Below are 21,041 nucleotides of genomic sequence, written 5' to 3'. Positions count from 1 at the left end.
GCCTTCCCTAAGCTTCAATGCCTTTTCTTAAGGGCACTTACCTTTGTTATTTTTTTGTTTAAGCATTAAATACCTTTTTACCTGCACGCTGCCTCCCGCTGTATCCGACATCTACAAAGCAATTAGCTACCTGCTGCCACCTACTGATATGGAAGAGTATTACACGGTTACTCTGCCGAGCTCTAGACAGCACCGACACTCAACAACAACACATAATTTGCTGACTATAATTACTGGTTTGCAAAAAATATTTTTTTTACCCCAAATAGGTGAAATTAGGTCATCTCCCACGGCACACCAGACTGTAAAACACTTATTTAAGCAAGCAACCTCAATGTTCTATTTAACGAGAGTGTCCAGTTCTTCATTTCCCAATTGGATGAATTGCTTTGTCGTCTTATATACTGCCCGAAGTCAGGGAGATCTGAAAACTTCTCACATCCTTTGCATCTTTTTGGCCATTTAGTCATTTTGTTGTTTTGGCAGGCTCTCTTCCTCCCACTCCTCCTCCACCACACTTGTCTCACTCATTCTTCTCGCGCACAGTGATTCGCCATATTCAGTACTTTTTTTTATTTATCACTTTGAACAGAAGCGCTCTTATAGTAGGAGGTGGAGAAGGAATATCTTCTTCTCCCACCACGTATACGTTGACTAAGAAAGTACACTCAGAGATGCAGGTAGGTTGCAGCTGACAGGGCTCTCTAACATGGCTTGGCTCTGCTGCGCAAAGACGCAACAGAACTGCCTGAGGGCTGCGAGTGACAATGTAAGAGTTTGCGACGCTACTGCAATCTGTTACTCCACTCAAGAAAACATTTGGTGTCTTTTTAAACCCTTGAATGTATAATTTTGCTGGTGGTTGGCACAAGAAACTTTACCACATTAAAAAGTGTGTTAACATACACTATATTGCCAAAAGTATTTGGCCACCTGCCTTGACTCACATATGAACTTGAAGTGTCATCCCATTCCTAACCCATAGGGTTCAATATGATGTCAGGTCACCTTTTGCAGCTATTACAGCTTCAACTCTTCTGGGAAGGCTGTCCACAAGGTTGCGGAGTGTGTTTATAGGAATTTTTGACCATTCTTCCAAAAGCGCATTAGTGAGGTCACACACTGATGTTGGTCAGGAAGGAAGGCCTGGCTCTCAGTCTCTGTTCTAATTTATCCCAAAAGTGTTCTATCGGGTTCAGGTCAGGACTCTGTGCAGGCCAGTCAAGTTAATCCACACCAGACTCTGTCATCCATGTCTTTATGGACCTTGCTTTGTGCACTGGTGCACAGTCATGTTGGAAGAGGAAGGGGCGCGCTCCAGGAGTTGGGTTTGGCCCCTTAGTTCCAGTGAAAGGAACTTTGAATGCTCCAGGATACCAAAACATTTTGGACAATTCCATGCGCCCAACCTTGTGGGAACGGTTTGGAGCGGGCCGTACGTTTGACACCGCTGGTCCAGGTGTCAGTAGGGTAGTGGTTAGAGCAGGGGTCACCAACCTTTTTGAACCAAGAGCTACTTCTTGGGTAGTGATTAATGCGAAGGGCTACCAGTTTGATACACACTTAAATAAATTGCCAGGAATAGCCAATTTGCTCAATTTACCTTTAACTCTATGTTATTATGAATAATTAATGATATTTACACTTAATTGAACGGTTTAAAAGAGGAGAAAACACGAAAAAAATGACAATTAAATTTTGAAACATAGTTTATCTTCAATTTCGACTCTTTAAAATTTAAAATTCAACCGAAAAAAGAAGAGAAAAACTAGCTGATTCGAATGTTTTTGAAAAAATTAAAAAAAGAATTTATGGAACATCATTAGTAATTTTTCCTGATTAAGATTAATTTTAGAATTTTGATGACAGGTTAAAATCCAATCTGCACTTTGTTAGAATATATAACAAATTGGAACAAGCTATATTTCTAACAAAGACAAATCATTATTTCTTCTAGATTTTCCAGAACAAAAATTTTAAAAGAAATTCAAAAGACTTTGAAATAAGATTTAAATTTGATTCTACAGATTTTCTAGATTTATTTCACAAATATGCTTCGTCGAAAAAACAGAAGCTAAAATGAAGAATTACATTAAAATGTATTTATTATTCTTTACAATAAAAAAAATAAATTTTCTTGAACATTGATTTAAATTGTCAGGAAAGAAGAGGAATGAAAAAGGTATATGTGTTTAAAAATCCTAAAATCATTTTTAAGGTTGTATTTTTTCTCTAAAATTGTCTTTCTGAAAGTTATAAGAAGCAAAATAAAAAAATTAATGAAATTATTTAAACAAGTGAAGACCAAGTCTTTAAAATATTTTCTTGGATTTTCAAATTCTATTTGAGTTTTGTCTCTCTTAGAATTAAAATGTCGCCCAAAGCGAGACCAGCTTGCTAGTAAATAAATACAATTAAAAAAATAGAGGCAGCTCACTGGTAAGTGCTGCTATTTGAGCTATTTTTAGAACAGGCCAGCGGGCTACTCATCTGGTCCTTACGGGCTACCTGGTGCCCGCGGGCACCACGTTGGTGACCCCTGGGTTAGAGTGTCCGCCCTGAGATCGGTAGGTTGTGAGTTCAAACCCCGGCCGAGTCATACCAAAGACTATAAAAATGGGACCCATTACCTCCCTGCTTGGCACTCAGCATTAAGGGTTGGAGTTGGGGGTTAAATCACCAAAAATGATTCCCGGGCGCGGCCACCGCTGCTGCCCACTGCTCCCCTCGCCTCCCAGGGGGTGATCCAGGGTGATGGGTCAAATGCAGAGAATAATTTCGCCACACCTAGTGTGTGTGTGTGACAATCATTGGTACTTTAACTTTTTTTAACTTTAACTTTAATGTCATAAATAGATAATCGATGCAGCTATATAAGAAATGACTACGTAGAAAAGGCAATTTAAGTAGATGTTCGACAAAGCTTGTATGCAGCTACCTTACGAAATGTAAATAGATAACGCAATTTTCAATATTTTCACATAAAACTAAAACGTAATAAATCATACATTTGATTGTTTTTAGTGAATATGTCGAATGTCTAAATACCACAAACTAGGGTTGTACGGTATACCAGTATTAGTATAGTACTGCGATACTAATGAATCATTTTCGGTACTATACCACTTCTGAAGCGTACCGGTCCCGCACCCACCCGCGCCCGCGTCAAAGTCACGTCGTGACATTGCTGGTTTTACGAGCAGACAAGCATGTTCGGCAGTGCACAAGCACGGAGTACTTCCAAGCAGACACAGTGTGGAGACAGAAAAGGGACAACGGACGCATTTTGGCTTAAAAACTAATGATGAAGGTGAAGTTATAACACTGAAACGCCCTCAGGAAGAGGTGCTTTAAGACATGGCTTGCTAGCTACCGGCTAACGTACGCCATCTGCAGTGTTTTAGCGACTTTTTAATCACCAATCCTGGTCTCCATGGCGACGAATAAAGTAAGTTTCTTACAAGTATCATCCCTGCAGGACGAGGAATAGCTAAACATGCTTCACTACACACCGTTGCTCACCGGCATCAAAATGTAAACAAACGCCATGGGTGGATCTACACCTAACATCCACTGTAATGATATCAAGTACAGGCACGTATCTAGTCGATACTACTATGGTTACGTCGATATTTTTTGGTATCACATCTTCTTTGGTTTTTAAAAAATGTATATTATGTTTATAAACTCAGGAAATACACATGAGGACTTTGAAAAAGACCAATGTATGATCCTGTAACTACTTGGTATCGGATTGATACCCAAATTTGTGGTATCATCCAAAACTAATGTAAAGTATCAAACAACAGAAGAATAAGTGATGATTACATTTTAACAGAAGTGTAGACAGAACATGTTAAAAGAGAAAGTAAGCAGATATTAACAATAAATGAACAAGTAGATTAATAATACATTTTCTACCACTTGTCCTTAAAGGCCTACTGAAATGATTTTGTTTTATTTAAACGGGGATAGCAGATCCATTCTATGTGTCATACTTGATCATTTCGCGATATTGCCATATTTTTGCTGAAAGGATTTAGTAGAAAACAACGACTATAAAGATCGCAACTTTTGTTATCTGATAAAAAAAAAGCCTTGCCCCTACCGGAAGTAGCGTGACGTAGTCAATTGAAAGGCTCCTCACATTTTCCTATTGTTTACAATGCAGCTAGAGCGATTCGGACCGAGAAAGCGACGATTACCCCATTAATTTGAGCGAGGATGAAAGATTCGTGGATGAGGAACGTTAGAGTGAAGTACTAGAATGCAGTGCAAGACATATATTTTTTCGCTCTGACCGTAACTTAGGTACAAGCTGGCTCATTGGATTCCACACTCTCTCCTTTTTCTATTGTGTATCACGGATTTGTATTTTAAACCACCTCGGATACTATATCCTCTTGAAAATGAGAGTCGAGAACGCGAAATGGACATTCACAGTGACTTTTATCCCCACGACAATACATCGACGAAACACTTTAGCTACGGAGCTAATGTGATAGCATCGTGCTTAACTGCATATAGAAACTAAATAAATAAATCCCTGACTGGAAGGATAGACAGAAGATCAACAATACTATTAAACCATGGACATGTAAATACACGGTTAATGCTTTCCAGCCTGGCGAAGGTTAACAATACTGTTGCTAACGACGCCATTGAAGCTAACTTAGCAACCGGACCTCACAGAGCTATGCTAAAAACATTAGCTATCCACCTACGCCAGCCAGCCCTCATCTGCTCATCAACACCCGTGCTCACCTGCGTTCCAGCGATCGACGGTGCGACGAAGGACTTCACCCGATCACAGATGCGGTCGGCGAGACGGAGGAAGTTAAGGTGAGTTCGGCGGCTAATGCGTCTGCTATCCATCTCTGTCTTCCTGGTTGTGTTGCTGTAGCCAGCCGCTAATACACCGATCCCACCTACAACTTTCTTCTTTGCAGTCTCCATTGTTCATTAAACAAATTGCAAAAGATTCACCAACACAGATGTCCAGAATACTGTGGAATTTTGAAATGAAAACAGAACTATTTTGTATTGGATTCAATGGGGTAACGATACTTCTGTTTCACCGGTTACGTCACGCGCATACGTCATCATCCAAAGAGGTTTTCAACCGGAAGTTTAGCGGGAAATTTAAAATTGCACTTTATAAGTTAACCCGGCCGTATTGGCATGTGTTGCAATGTTAAGATTTCATCATTGATATATAAACTATCAGACTGTGTGGTCGGTAGTAGTGGATTTCAGTAGGCCTTTCATAATGTTGACAAAATAATAGCATGATAAATGACACAATATGCTACTGCATATGTCAGCAGACTAAATTAGGAGCATTTTTTTGTTTACTTACTACTAAAAGACAAGTTGTCTAGTATGTTCACTATTTTATTTAAGGACTTAACTGCAATAAGAAACATATGTTTAATGTACCCTAACATTTTTTGTTAAAATAAAGCCAATAATGCAATTTTTTTGTGGTCCCCTTTATTTAGAAAAGCACCGAAAAGTATCGGAATAATTTTAGTACCGGTACCAAAATATTGGTATCACTACCACAAACGTAGCGCTATTTCGTGTAAAGACTGTACTCCCGTCAAAAGCATTTCCGCATTTCTCGGATTCATACGCCTGCGCCGGCACTCTTGGCCAGAACACCGGTATTACTTTATCTTCCCATTCTAGTTGGCGCTCCAAAAAGTCCGTTTGAAAAGGGCCAGCGAGTTATTGTTGCCTACTGAGGGAAAAAAGTTCTATTGTGCGACAAGCCAGACCGGTGTTACCCAAACAGTCTTCTATACAGACCAGACAGGACAAAACGATACTGCTTCATTAAAGATATACACATGGTAACCACTATTTTATCACTCGGATCGGACGTTGTTTGCATCCGGGTCGCTGTCACACATCGCATCTCTTAAGCGTCGTATTTCACGTTGACCTCGGAAGCGAGCGTCCATTACGTTTGTGTGCCTAAGCTCACAGTGCACCCAGTGGCCCTGTTTATCTGTCGACTAATATTAGTGGTTGCAGTACAAACCAGCCTTGCTTAGTGGAGATTTGCTCGCTAAGTCACCTCAGTCTTCTTAGCAAACACTAATCCCCCCAACCCCCCTCCCCTTCCCACATCTGCGGGCTGCGCAGACGTCACATGCATGCCTACTTTGCACACGCCGACTTCCTTTTTAGCGCACTAATGCCGCGCAGTTCCCGTTGGCAATTAAGCGCCGGGCCCCCCTGTCACTTCATGGCACTCTTCTTTTTGTACTGACAGCATCGCTCAAAAGTGAGTACACCCCTCACATGTCAACAACCTTTTGATCATATCTTCGAATGAGACTACATAAATTAACATTTTTGTTTTTTTAATAATTTTTTTTTGTCCTGTCCAGCTACTCAGGCACATCATATTGTTGATGTAGATGCCCATACAAATGTACTTTACAAAAGAGAAGTGTGGGATACTTCTCTTGTTGCCTTATTTGTATTTGACTTTATTAAATGGATTTATATTATTATTTGGTGCAGGAGGGAAAGGCAGAGGGGGAAATTGTGGGGACAAGAGGGGGATAAGACAGAGAGACGACAACAACAGCAAACACAACAATAACAATAGAACAACATCAGCAAATAGGATATGTACAAATATGATGGTAGAAGGGATAGCAAAGAAGCAGTTAGTGAAATAAATAATAATACAGAAATGATAGTGAACATTATTACACTACAAATGGAGCAATACAAATACCAATAGAAATAGCACTGTTGGTAATGAATAATAACAATAATTTACCTCTATTATCAACAATACAATTGTTCAAATGCAACAATACATATATGTAATAACTTGAAATACAAAAGAAAGCAATTAAATGGAGGTTAAGAAAGAGAAGACAACTATATTAACCTTGTAGATTGTTATAGTAACAATAGGTTAAGCTTTGTCAGTGTGCCATGTTCTGATTGATTAATTGAAACTTTTATTAGTAGATTGCACAGTGAAGTACATATTCCGTACAATTGACCACTAAATGGTAACACCCGAATACGTTTTTCAACTTGTTTAAGTCGGAGTCCATTTAAATTGATTCATGATACAGATATATACTATCATCATAATACAGTCATCACACAAGATAATCATCAGAGTATGTACATTGAATTATTTACATTATTTACAATCTGGGATGTGGAGGGGGGTAGGTTTGGTTGATATCAACGCTTCAGTCATCAACAATTGCATCATCAGAGAAATGGACATTGGAACAGTGTAGGACTGACTTGGTAGGATATGTACAGCAAGTAGTGGACATAGAGAAAGAGATCAGAAAGCATAAGAATAAGTATCTACATTTGATTATTTACATTTGATTATTTACATTTGATTATTTACATTTGATTATTTACAATCCGAAGAGGTATGATGAGGAAGGGAGGGTGTTAGTTCAGGGTTGAAGTTGTCTGGAGGTGTTCTTTGTTTTGAAGGAGGATAGAGATGCCCTTTCTTTTACACCTGTTGGGAGTGCATTCCATATTGATGTGGCATAGAAAGAGAATGAGTTAAGACTTTTGTTAGATCGGAATCTGGGTTTAACGTGGTTAGTGGAGCTCCCCCTGGTGTTGTGGTTATGGCGGTCATTTACTTTAAGGAAGTAGTTTGACATGTACTTTGGTATCAGGGAGGTGTTACCCAGTTTCCCGTAGGGCAACAACGTTAACATATGTTTGATGAATTAAACTTTGATATACTCTAGAGTAGTCAGTGTACAGCTTGTATGGCAGTATAGATTTACTATCGACCTGAAATGATTCTTGTGATTGAATTGTCTTAATACAAGTGAGTACACCTCACAATGAACATGTCCAAATTGTGTCCTCAGTGTAAATATTTAGTGTGAGCACACCATTGCTATCTGGCACTACCTTAACCCTCTTGGGCATATAATTTAGCAGAGCTGCAGAGGTTGTTTCTGGAATCCTTTTGCACTCCTCCATAATAACTTCACTGGGGAATGGTAGACCCCATGCACTCCTACAACTTCCTTAGTGTCCAGAGGACTGAAATATTACGAACAAGACCCTTCATGTATTTTCCGCTCTTCAAAATGAATCTGGCAGTCATTTCCGAGTATTGAGTAACTAACTAACTGTACTTGGAACACCCCTTTCCATTACCAGACTTCATATGCCGCCCCTCTTGGTGTGACGTCATCGACAGAACTTGAACCCATTTACAGATCAAATGCATGTAAAAAAATGTATTGTGATTACCTAATTGCAAGTTTTTGTCACCTTGGGTATTTCACAACTGATATGGTCAACACTATAAGCAAACATGTTTTGCCATTTTCAGACTTGCCTACTTTTCCATTTCCTCTTCCATGCGCTTTCAGCATTTCCTCAGAAACATTGAGAACATCATCAGTAAAGTATATCAGTATATAACATATATCAATGTGTGGAATTAAATTATAAATTATGGAACGGATTAACCAAAGAAATCAAACAAAGCACCAATATGAATTAGTTTAAGAGACGGTTCAAACTACAAGTGTTCACAAAGTACACAGAACAAGAATTATGATGAACATCTTGAACCCTTTTTTAAAAATTTTTTATAGAGACAAAGATTATTTATGTATTTAATATTTGTATGCTTACTATGGTATATTTATTTATTATTTATTGGTTCACTGTTCTGTTACAGAGAACAAGGAAATTTGATAAAATTGCTATGGTATGAAAATGGGGTAGGATTAAATAAGCTCAGCTTCTTCCTACTTCTTTTCGGACGTGCTGTTATGAAACAACCGGAAATATGTGATTGCATCGTATGCATGTTCGAAATAAACTGAAACTGAAACTGAACTGAACTGAAAGAGGACTGAAAATGAAAAATTCTAGCGGCATGTTTTCTTTTTCTGTCGTTTTTGAGCATCTTTTCTGCTCTCCTTTCTCCTTTTTTCTACAGGTTCTGTCTCAGTCTTTCTCCTCTCGAGAGTGCCGCTGATTTTCAAAATCCTGTTTTTGTCTTTTATATTTTTTCCATCCAAATTGCGACCAAAACCCCTCTTCTTCAAAGTCGTAATCAATAAAATGATCGCTGCAAATAACACTCCTCTCGCTTAGTCCGTCTCATTATACGTGAGTCATTTTGACTGCAGAGGTCCGTACTTTCCTCATACTCCCAACATTTGGAAATGTATGTAGGCTGACCCCTTTTTTTAATTGCATTGCAACAACCTGCATTAATGCATCTGGCAGACATATTTTAATTAATTCCTTCAAATCCTGCGTGAAAATATCATGATTGGAGATGAAGATGCTTCCAAAACACATACTACGCTTTATGAAGTAGCTTCCGGTCTTCTGTAGATCACATCAGCAGGCTGATGCAAAAGTTAAAAGTCGGGGTTCCAAAATGTGCTGAAACTTGTTAGAAAACCAGCTTATAATTACTACTGTGTCTATTTTAGGAGGAATTTTACTTGTAAATGTAAGTTTTCGGTCCAGAACCATGAAGTAAGTGCCAATGTTGTCAGCATTAGAGGAGCCCTTTGAGGATGTCCCACAGTATGGTGAGACATACTTGTCCACTCCTTCACCTTCCTCTTCCTCAGCAAAATACTTGTCATCTTGAAAATGAGTTTGGGTTGCTTCTGTTGGATAGGAGGAAAATAGGGAGATCATACTCTGCTTAAGAATATAATAGTCAAGGTTGGAAATCATGCAACACCACACCACGATACTACCATTACTATCCTTTAATGTAGGCAACACACAATTATCTTACAAATTGTGTTACCAGTTTTTTAGACAATAATGGCATTGAGGTATTTTTAGTGGATAACAAAGCCATACTACCTTATTTTTAGACGATAAGGCACACTTCAATGCCTTTCATTCTATCAAATATCGACAGTGCGCCTTATAACTCGGTGCACCAATTGTACATATTAATTCTGGTTGTGCTTACCAACCTCATAGAAATTATATTTGGCACATGTTGGAGTGTGACCAGTAGATGGCAGTCACACATAAGAGATACCAGAGCGTGGACTGCAAGTTGACGCCTGTTCAATAAATGACGCGAGCGAGTACCCGTAAGCAAGCAACACCAAATATTTGATTTTTCATTGTGAATAAAGAACATTACACACGGCGCTCAAAAATCTGTCAAAATGTTTTGGTACGACTTTGGTAAGCTACGAAGTCGCACCGCTTGATACCGTAGTCCGGCATACTGTGCTCAACTTCCGGCGGGTATTAATATGGACCCCAAATTGGCATCTATTAGGTCAGTGGTCCCCGGATCGATTGGTACCGGGCCGCACAAGAAATAAAATGATTTTTTTTTTTTTTTTTTTTTAATTAAATTAACATAAAAAACACAAGATACACTTACAATTAGTGCACCAACCCTAAAAACCTCCCTCCCCCATTTACACTCATTGACACTCATTCGCACAAAAGGGTTGTTTCTTTCTGTTATTAATATTTCTGGTTCCTACATTATATATCAATATAGATCAATACAGTCTGCAGGGATACAGTCCGTAAGCACACATGATTGTATTTTTTAATGACAAAAAAATAATAATAATAATTTTTTATATATTTGGCAAACTTCCCTACTAAAGCATTGCGATCGGCGATTAAGTGTGTAAACATCAGTGTAAACAACACAGTTGTAATAAATAATAATGATAAAAAACAAGTTAGTGTAATGATTTTGATATTACATTGATTTGATGCTTATTTAATACATCACACATTTAATATCTATACAAGTGCACATAATTAAGAACTGCATAAATATATAACAATAATAATAATAATAATAATGGATTAGATTTATATGGCGCTTTTCTGTCGACTAGATACTCAAAGCACTCACAGAGAAGGGAGAACCCGTTATTCATTCACTCCACATTCACACTTAGGTGATATATACTGTATTGTATTTACATTGTATGTATATGTATAAATAACTGTATAAATATTAGGGTTGTGGGAAAAAATTGATTCGAATTCGAATCGATTCTCATTTTTTAAAAATCTATTTTTTTATTTTTATTTTTTTATTTTATTTTTAATTAATCAATCCAACAAAACAATACACAGCAATACCATAACAATGCAATCCAATTCCAAAACCAAACCCGACCCAGCAACACTCAGAACTGCAATAAACAGAGCAATTGAGAGGAGACACAAACACGACACAGAACAAACCAAAAGTAGTGAAACAAAAATGAATATAATCAACAACAGTATCAATATTAGTAACAATTTCAACATAGCAGTGATTAAAAATCCCTCATTGACATTATCATTAGACATTTATAAAAATTAAAAAAAATGAACAATAGTGTCACAGTGGCTTACATTGCATCGCATCTCATAAGCTTGACAACACACTGTGTCCAATATTTTCACAAAGATAAAATAAGTCAAAATTTTGGTTCATTTAATAGTTAAAACAAATTTACATTATTGCAATCAGTTGATAAAACATTGTCCTTTACAATTATAAAAGCTTTTTACAAAAATCTACTACTCTGCTTGCATGTCAGCAGACTGGGGTAGATCCTGCTGAAATCTATGTATTGAATGAATAGAGAATCATTTTGAATTGGGAAAATATCGTTTTTGAATCGAGAATCGCGTTGAATAAAAAAAAAATCGATTTAGAATCGAATCGTGATCCCAAGAATCAATATTGAATCGAATCGTGGGACACCCAAAGATTCGCAGACCTAATAAATATGTATCATATATATATAATATATATATATATATATATATATATATATATATATATATATATATATATATATATATATATATATATATATATTAACATACTGTACTGTATATATGGTGTGTATAGCCTAAATATATGTGTGTATTAGTGTTGTCCCGATACCAATATTTTGGTAGCGGTACCAAAGTTGTTTCGATACTTTCATATTTCGATACTTTGATATCGGCAGACCGGTACTTTTCAGAGGCGGTATAGTATCGAATATGATTCATTAGTATCGCGGTACTATACTAATACCGGTATACCGTACAACCCTGGTGTGTATACATAATGTATATATTACTTTACAGCCAAATTGTTTTAGCCCAATAGTCAATAAGCACAAAAAATTACCGGTACAACAAAAATGACGGGGAGAAGACGCTGTCGAAGTGGAGCCACATAAATAAAACCACCCACAAAACTGAAGAGACGGTCAGAAAGCAGCTTGAAGATGGTCTGTTAAACATAAACCATGCAACATGTTGACCAAACAACCACCATCACATGTTATGTGGACCACAAGGAAGTGTTTTAAATGCAGAAAAAAAATGCATTAATTTGTATAAATTTAGACCTGAATAGACCCGCTCATCTGCAGTGCGCCTTATAATTCGGTGTGCCCTATTGTCCAGAAAAATACGGTACTACACTACCGTTCAAAAGTTTGGGGTCACCCAAACAATTTTGTGGAATAGCCTTCATTTCTACGAACAAGAATAAACTGTCGAGTTTCAGATGAAAGTTCTCTTTTTCTGGCCATTTTGAGCGTTTAATTGACCCCACAAATGTGATGCTCCAGAAACTCAATCTGCTCAAAGGAAGGTCAGTTTTGTAACTTCTGTAACAAGCTAAACTGTTTTCAGATGTGTGAACATGATTGCACAAGGGTTTTCTAATCATCAATTAGCCTTCTGAGCCAATGAGCAAACACATTGTACCATTAGAACACTGCAGTGATAGTTGCTGGAAATGGGCCTATATACACCTATGTAGATATTGCACCAAAAACCAGACATTAGCAGCTAGAATAGTCATTTACCACATTAGCAATGTATAGAGTGTATTTCTTTAAAGTTAAGACTAGTTTAAAGTTATCTTCATTGAAAAGGTACAGTGCTTTTCCTTCAAAAATAAGGACATTTCAATGTGACCCCAAACTTTTGAACGGTAGTGTATACAAGCCGTACACTGACTACTCTCAAATATTTCCAAATGTTCTTTCTATATCTGAAATTTGAGAGGTGTACTCCCTTTTGAGATGGGCCTTTTTTGCATGCATGCGGTTGTTTTAGTCGCTCATCTCACCTTTTCACCTTTTTGTTCCCCCCCTGCACAGACAAGCATGCAGTCAACGGCAATACCACCGTGCAGCCTTTTCCAGAAGGCACGGAGATCATCATGTTCGGTGAGACGGTCTAATCCCTACTTCTTACAGTCAGTTCTCATACAAAGTAAAATGATGCCACCATCAGCCCTTGAAGGTGTTTTTTTTTTGTGTGTCATGACCTTTCACGTGCAGGAATGGGCTGTTTCTGGGGAGCTGAGAAACTTTTTTGGAAGCTTCCTGGGGTCTTCTCCACGCAGGTGGGCTTCGCCGGTGGCTTTACCCCCAATCCCACCTATCACGAGGTATGCTCAGGTAAGGAATTCTGCCCTTTCGGGTGTTTCTACTGATGAACGTTAGGCACGACTCGGTTTGATGCCGAAGAAAAAGGGAGAAAAATCAAAAAAGGCAAAAGGACCACAGTCAGACTCATTATAGCGCGCACATCCTCCCCTCCGCCTTCCCTTCATCTGCAGGCAACTTCTACTCTGAATGCACTGCTCCAGATGGGCTACATCCCCCCCTACCCCCCTCCACCATTCCCACCCACCCATGACCTACTTGTAAGGATTGGGCTGTGTTCTGGTGTATGCTGTTCTATGCTGCGCTGTGGCATCTCTCAGCAGAGTTTACAGTGTATGAAGCGCCATCAATTGGGATGCTTTCCCTGAGACTGATTTGGCAGGGTGGAAACGCAAGCTTAAAACCTCAAAGCCATCAAACATCCTGGTTACCTGTGTGTGCGTGCGCGGATGCGTTTTCTCCCATTTTCCCCATCAAGATTCTAATTGATTCATGTAGGGCATTGATATATAATTCAAATGAAGATGTCTGGCGCTGTTTGAGCCTTGCGCACTCCTCGCGTGCTTTAATTATGAACTCCTCCCTCGCCGAGGGCGCACACAGTGCAAAGCGCAGCGTCTCGATGGCGGACACAGCAGGATCGGACGCGGAAAAAGGACGAGAGAGGCGCTTTGGGCTTTGGCTGGCAGATATTCTGAGTGTGAAAACCCTTCAAGGGGATTGTGCGTCAACTATAGGGATGTCAGAAAGGAAGGGGAGAGGGGAAAAAAACAGAGCTGTAACAAAGAAAAAGAAAAAAAAAAAAGGTGCACTGCAAAAAGTCAGTGTTCAAAAACAAGAAAAAAAAATTCAAAAATGAGGGGTATTTTATTTGAACTAAGCAAAATTATCTGCCAATAGAACAAGAAAATTCGGCTTGTCAAGACTTTCCAAAACAAGTAAAATTAGCTAACCTCAATGAACCCAAAAATACCTTAAAGGCCTACTGAAATGAATTGTTTTTATTTAAACGGGGATAGCAGATCCATTCTATGTGTCATACTTGATCATTTCGCGATATTGCCATGCTTTTGCTGAAAGGATTTAGTATAGAACAATGACGATAAAGGTCGCTGATAAAAAAAAAGCCTTGCCTATACCGGAAGTAGCGTGACGTCACCGGAGGAAGGACTCCTCACATTTTCCCATTGTTTACAATGCAGCGAGAGAGATTCGGACCGAGAAAGCGACGATTACCCCATTAATTTGAGCGAGGATGAAAGATTTGTGGATGAGGAAAGTGAGAGTGAAGGACTACAGTGCAGTGCAGGACGTATCTTTTTTCGCTCTGACCGTAACTTAGGTACAAGGGTTCATTGGATTCCACACGTTCTCCTTTTTCTATTGTGGATCACGGATTTGTATTTTAAACCACCTCGGATACTATATCCTCTTGAAAATGAGAGTCGAGAACGCGAAATGGACATTCACAGTGACTTTTATCTCCACGACAATACATCGGCGAAGCTCTTTAGCTACTGAGCTAACGTGATAGCATCGGGCTCAAATGCAGATAGAAACAAAATAAATAAATCCCTGACTGGAAGGATAGACAGAAGATCAACAATACTATTAAACCATGGACATGTAACTACACGGTTAATAATTCCCAGCTTGGCGAAGCTTAACAATGCTGTTGCTAACGACGCCATTGAAGCTAACTTAGCAACGGGACCTCACAGAGCTATGATAAAAACATTAGCGCTCCACCTACGCCAGCCAGCCCTCATCTGCTCATCAACACCCGTGCTCACCTGCGTTCCAGCGATCGACGGAAGGACGAAGGACTTCACCTGATCATCCGTGCGGTCGGCGGCTAGCATCGGCTAGCGTCGGCTAGCGTCGGCTAGCGCGTCTGCTATCCAAGTCAAAGTCCTCCTGGTTGTGTTGCTACAGCCAGCCGCTAATACACCGATCCCACCTACAACTTTCTTCTTTGCAGTCTTCATTGTTCATTGAACAAATTGCAAAAGATTCACCAACACAGATGTCCAGAATACTGTGGAATTTTGAGATGAAAACAGAGCTTTTTTGTATTGGATTCAATGGGGTACCAATACTTCCGTTTCAACGATTGACGTCACGCGCATTCGTCATCATATATAGACGTTTTCAACCGGAAGTTTAGCGGGAAATTTAAAATTGCACTTTATAAGTTAACCCGGCCGTATTGGCATGTGTTGCAATGTTAAGATTTCATCATTGATATATAAACTATCAGACTGCGTGGTCGGTAGTAGTGGATTTCAGTAGGCCTTTAAAATAAGTATATTCTCACTAATAACAAGTGCACTTTTCTTGGTAGAAAAAAAAAAGAGACCTTTTTGCTCAAAATGTTGAAAAATATTCTTAAATTAAGTAAATGCTAGTGCCATTATCTTGACATCATGATTTGCACTCGGCATTACATTTCTTGAAACCAGCAAACTAATACTAAAAACTACTTCATTTTTCTTAATGGAAAGGCAACAAGGCAACGGCTTGTTACTCTCGGGGTCTCCTAGCCGCTCAGGCAAATCATATGGTCTAAAGATGCATTTTTTCATCGATAACACGACATCATCGCGCCAAGTGCGTGCTCTTTCAGTCAATTAGTGTGCATATATACAGCCCGGCCCCCGGCCAAATTTTTTTTTTATTGTAATTTTGAAGAATTTATCTGAATGTGCATGAACTATTTCTGTTCAAAATTGTTTGAAATGTCACATGTTAAATGTTTAAATATTAACTGTCAGTTTACTGTACAGTGCCAACTGTACTACTATATGAATACATCTTTTCTATTGTTTCATTGAAAATAAAACAGCAAAGTCCATTTGGCTGTCATCTGTTTTAATTATGAGACACATTCGTGTCAAAATCATGATTTTTTTTTTTCACGCTTGAAGTAAGAAATTATTACTTTAAAAAAGTAGTTTTATACTTGTGAGTGTTGATGACACAGCTTTGCAATAGTTGATATTCTAGTTTCAAGCATGTTTTACTCAATATAGGTCATAAAATCTCAGCAACAAGCTGTAATATCTTACTGAGATCATTTAGGACCAAACCACTTAAAACAAGTAAAACATTTTTATTTTTATTTTTTTTTGTTTTTGTTTTGTTTTGGTATATGTATGTGTGTGTATATGTGTGCATATGTATATGTATGTAGGTGTATATATATGTGTGTGTGTGTGTATGTGTATATGTATATGCATGCATGTGTGTATGTGTATGTATGTGTATATACATATATGTATGTAAATGTGTATGTGTGTATGTATGTGTAGGTGTGTGTATGGGTGTGGATGTCCGGTGGATCGATTGGCCTGTATGTGGATGAGTTGGGGTAGGTGGGTTGGTGGCCTCTGTGGTAGCTGGGGGTGTGCGTTGTTGTGGTTTACGGGGTAGGTCGCTTTTTTTTGTTTCGGTTTCGGCGGCCGCGGGTGTTTGTACTGCGGACGGGCGGTGGTGGTGATGGTTGCTGTGGTACTGCCGGCGGTTGGCGTCGCTGTGTTGGGTTGGAGTGGTTGGGGGACTGTGGCTGGTATCTGTGCGCTTGTGGGGTTGTGGGGGCTGGCTGGCGTTGGCTTGCCGGCTGGTTTGGGGGTTGGCGTGCGGACGGGGTGCATTGACTTCTTCCCCAGTTGGGGGGCGCCATCCCCTGGCCGGAACTCGTATGGGTACGTTGCTGTGTGGATGGCCGGGATGCGGTGTTTGCATTGGGCATGGGGCTGTGCAGTTTTTCTGCGTTTGGTTGCTGGTATGGGCTCTGCGGGGTTGGGTTGGGGCGGGCGGGGGCTGACTTTGTTTGGCTGGGGGTGGGCTCGCGTGGTGTCACGCTAAAGTGGTCTGGTGTGGGTCACGGGCCGTGGGGGGGGGGGCTTCCTGGCCGTAGTTCCTGGTTGTCGGCCGCATGGACTGGGGGGGATGTCCGGGCCCTCTACTCCTCCTACTTATAGCACACACAGTCACACAAATATAGGACTTTGGGGGATTGTCCTGCGGGGAGGCATGGCGGGGGGTTGAGGATGCCTCCTATGGGGCTCCAGTCCTCCTGTCTTGTCCCCTGCTCGTCCATCCCTCAATCTTAGCTGCATATTAGACACTTAGGATTTGGAGGGCTCGGCTTGGTTGGGACCCACCAAGACCTTGATGTCCCCCAATTTTAATCGCATTATTAGTTCCCACAAGCATACATATCTCACTCACGCTACACTACACGCATCAATAGGGACTGGAGGTCGGCTGTAATGGCCGACCTCCTAATTTTAACTACACAGTAGACACTCTGGGGGCCTTGTACACATGCATGTGGGGGGGTTGGGGTTCGGCGCACCCCTCATTGCCTCGTCGGCCGGCGCGGATTCCGGGGACTGCGTTCTGGTGGCCTGCCAGGCTTTTATGAATTTATTATTATATATATATATATATATATATATATATATATATATATATATATATATATATATATATATATATATATATATATATATATATATATATATATATATACAGTATATATGTATATATATATATTTTTTATTTTTATTTTATTTATTTATTTATTTATTTATTTATTTTTTATTTTATTTTATTTTTTTTTTAATTTATTAATTTTTTTTTTTTAAATAATTTTTATTATTTACTTACTTTATTTTATTTAATTATTTGTATTTGTTATTTTTAATTTAATTTAATTTGTATTTCATTTTATTATTATTATTATTTTTTTTAAATTATTATTATTTTTGTTTAATCTTATTATTTATTTGTGTGTGGCGTCGCGCGGGTCTCGCTTCCTGTTGGGTGGGGTCCGTGCCTGTGTGGCCCGACCTTGCGCTGTGGGGTCTCTGTTGGCGACTTGATGTGGTGGCGGCGCGGCGCCCGTGTCTGGTCTGGATACTGTGTCTCGGTTGTTTGGGCGGTGGTGTGTTTGTGCGGGTTTGGGTTGGGGTGGTGGGGTCTTTTGGTGGGGGTGGGGGGTGTCTCTTGTTTGCGTGTTGGCGTTTGGGCTTGCTGGCGGGCTGGCGCTGGCTGGTCTCTGTGATCCTGTTGGCGTGTGGTTGCCGGTCGCGTTTTTTTTTTGATCGCTTTGATTTGATTGGGTGGTGCTGGCTGTCTGGGGGTGTTGTGGCTGCTGTTTCTGCTGCCGTTTGTTAGTGGTGTGGGCGCCCGTGGCTGCTGGGTCTGGTGCAGGGGGGTGGCTGATGTTGTGACTGGTGGCAGCACGCGCGCGTGGTGGTTGTCGGGGATGACAAACTGTGTATATGTATGTGTATGTGTGTGTGTGTATGTATGTATGTATGTATGTATGTATGTATGTATGTATGTGTATGTATGTGTGTGTATGTGTACATGTGTATGTTTATGTGTATGTATATATATATGTATGTATATTTCTGGGGGTACGTTCTGGGCCTGCCTGTCGGGTGGGGGGCGGCGCCTCAGGCTACTGCATCCGGACTGCGTGTCTGGAGCTCCTGGGTCCCACCGTCCATCCCTTCCGGGTGCCCGTCTTGGTTGGGGCCTGCTGGGTCTGGTACCTGCGTCTACTATGGTAGCTTGGTGCTGCAGGGTATTCCGAGGTGCTGCGAGTCGGCCAGTTGTTGGGGTAGCGACCTTGTGTGTCAGCATGTCTGTGATCTTCTTTTAATTCTTTTTTTTTAATTTTTTTTATAAAAAGATTAAATTATTTATTTATTCTTATTTTTTAATATATTTTATTAATATTATTATTATGTATTTATTTTATTTATTTATTTCCCCTACCTCAGGTGGGGGGACTCTGCGGGGCGGTTGCTGGTTGTTCCATCTCCATCGTTGGGGTCCCTGCGGGTGGGGTGGGTGGTTCCCGTGGCCCCGTGCTGGGTGGTCCTGTGGCGGCCGGCTTGGGTGGGGTGGCCGTGGGCTGGCCTCGCAGCGCTCTCCGGGGGTGGGGGGGGGGCTCGTGGGGGCCCGGTTGCCGGTGGGGCGGGGGCGGTCTTCCCGTCCGGTTGCGGGGGGTCTCCGGGCCCCTCGGGCGGGGCGTCCCGCCTTTCTGTCCGTGTGGGGGTGTGGTCTCTCGCTGGCTTGGGGTCTGGCTGCCCCCTGCTTTTCTCGTGCCTTGTCCTCTGCCGGGTGCGTCTGTCTGCGGCCTGCTGCTGGCCCTTGTGGGCGGCACGGTGGGCCAGGCTCTGGGGTTCCTGTCGCTGTCCGGCTTGGCTGCGTGGGGGCGGTGGCCCCTGGTTCCCTGGGCACCACACCTACTGTTTGTGGGATGGGCTCTCGGGGAGGCTGGGGCCGTACTCTGGCTCCCGCACACACTGGGAGTCAAATGTATTGTACATGCAAATTCACATATACTCACACACATACATACAGACATACATAGGTACCTACGCTCCCACATACATATACAAATAAATACAGTACATATTTACACACTCAAAGTTCGTACATCCACACGCACATTCATTATACAAACATACTGTATACACATACTGTACATATACATTCACTGTAAAAACATACATATACACATACTGTACATATACACTCACTGTACAGACACACACATACACATGCTACACATATACATTCACTGTACAAACACACACATACATATACTGTACATATACATTCACTGTACAAACACACATATACACGTACTGTACATATACATTCACTGTTCAAACACACATACTGTATACACATACTGTACATATACATTCGCTGTACACACATATACACATACTGTACATATACATTCACTGTACAAGCACACATATACACATACTGTACATATACAGGTACATATGCACACATACACTCATGCACATAATCATGTTTCATCAAACATATATTAACGTTGTTGCCCTAGGGTAAACTGGGTATAACACATGGCACACTGACAAAGCTTAACCTATTGTTACTATAACAATCTACAAGGTTAATGTAGGTTGGTTGCTTCTCTTTCTTCCCCCCCACCCCCATTTTCCTGCATTCTTTCGTATCTCAAGTTATCATTACGTATATGTATTGTTGCATTTGAACAATTGTATTGTTGATAATAAAGGTAAAGTATTGGTATTGTTTATTAAGTGAAGTGAAGTGAATTACATTTATATAGCGCTTTTTCTCAAGTGACTCAAAGCGCTTTACATAGTGAAACCCAATATCTAAGTTACATTCAAACCAGTGTGGGTGGCACTGGGAGCAGGTGGGTAAAGTGTCTTGCCCAAGGACACAACGGCAGTGACTAGGATGGCGGAAGCGGGGATCGAACCTGCAACCCTCAAGTTGCTGGCACGGCCGCTCTACCAACCGAGCTATACCGCCCCAATTAAAATTATTATATTATATTATCAATAGCACTATTTCTATTGGTATTCATATTGCTCCATTTTTAGTGTAATAATGCTCATTGTCATTTCTGTATTATTTTTTTATTTTCGCTAACTGCTTATTTGCTATTACTTTTACCATCATATTTGTACATGTCGTATTTGCTGATGTTGCTCTGTTGTTGTTGTTGTGTTTGCTGTTGTTGTTTTTGTCTCTCTGTCTAATCCCCCTCTTGTCCCCACAATTCCCCCC

General features: G+C 40.2%; 1 protein-coding gene across 2 annotated transcripts in view; it reads left to right on the top strand.

Moving 5' to 3' along the window:
• The window catches only part of msrab (methionine sulfoxide reductase Ab), a 123,801-nt gene that overhangs the window by 20,805 nt on the left and 81,955 nt on the right, over positions 1 to 21,041 (top strand). For both annotated transcript variants that reach the window (XM_062041461.1, XM_062041460.1), the window contains exons 3-4: positions 13,152 to 13,220; positions 13,335 to 13,454. In XM_062041461.1, the coding sequence (XP_061897445.1) occupies positions 13,152 to 13,220; positions 13,335 to 13,454 (189 nt within the window). The remainder of the gene's footprint in view (positions 1 to 13,151; positions 13,221 to 13,334; positions 13,455 to 21,041) is intronic.

The sequence above is a fragment of the Entelurus aequoreus genome, linkage group LG03 (genome assembly GCF_033978785.1).
Source record: "Entelurus aequoreus isolate RoL-2023_Sb linkage group LG03, RoL_Eaeq_v1.1, whole genome shotgun sequence".
NCBI lineage: Eukaryota > Metazoa > Chordata > Actinopteri > Syngnathiformes > Syngnathidae > Entelurus > Entelurus aequoreus.
This window is presented reverse-complemented; position numbering and strand designations above follow the sequence as displayed.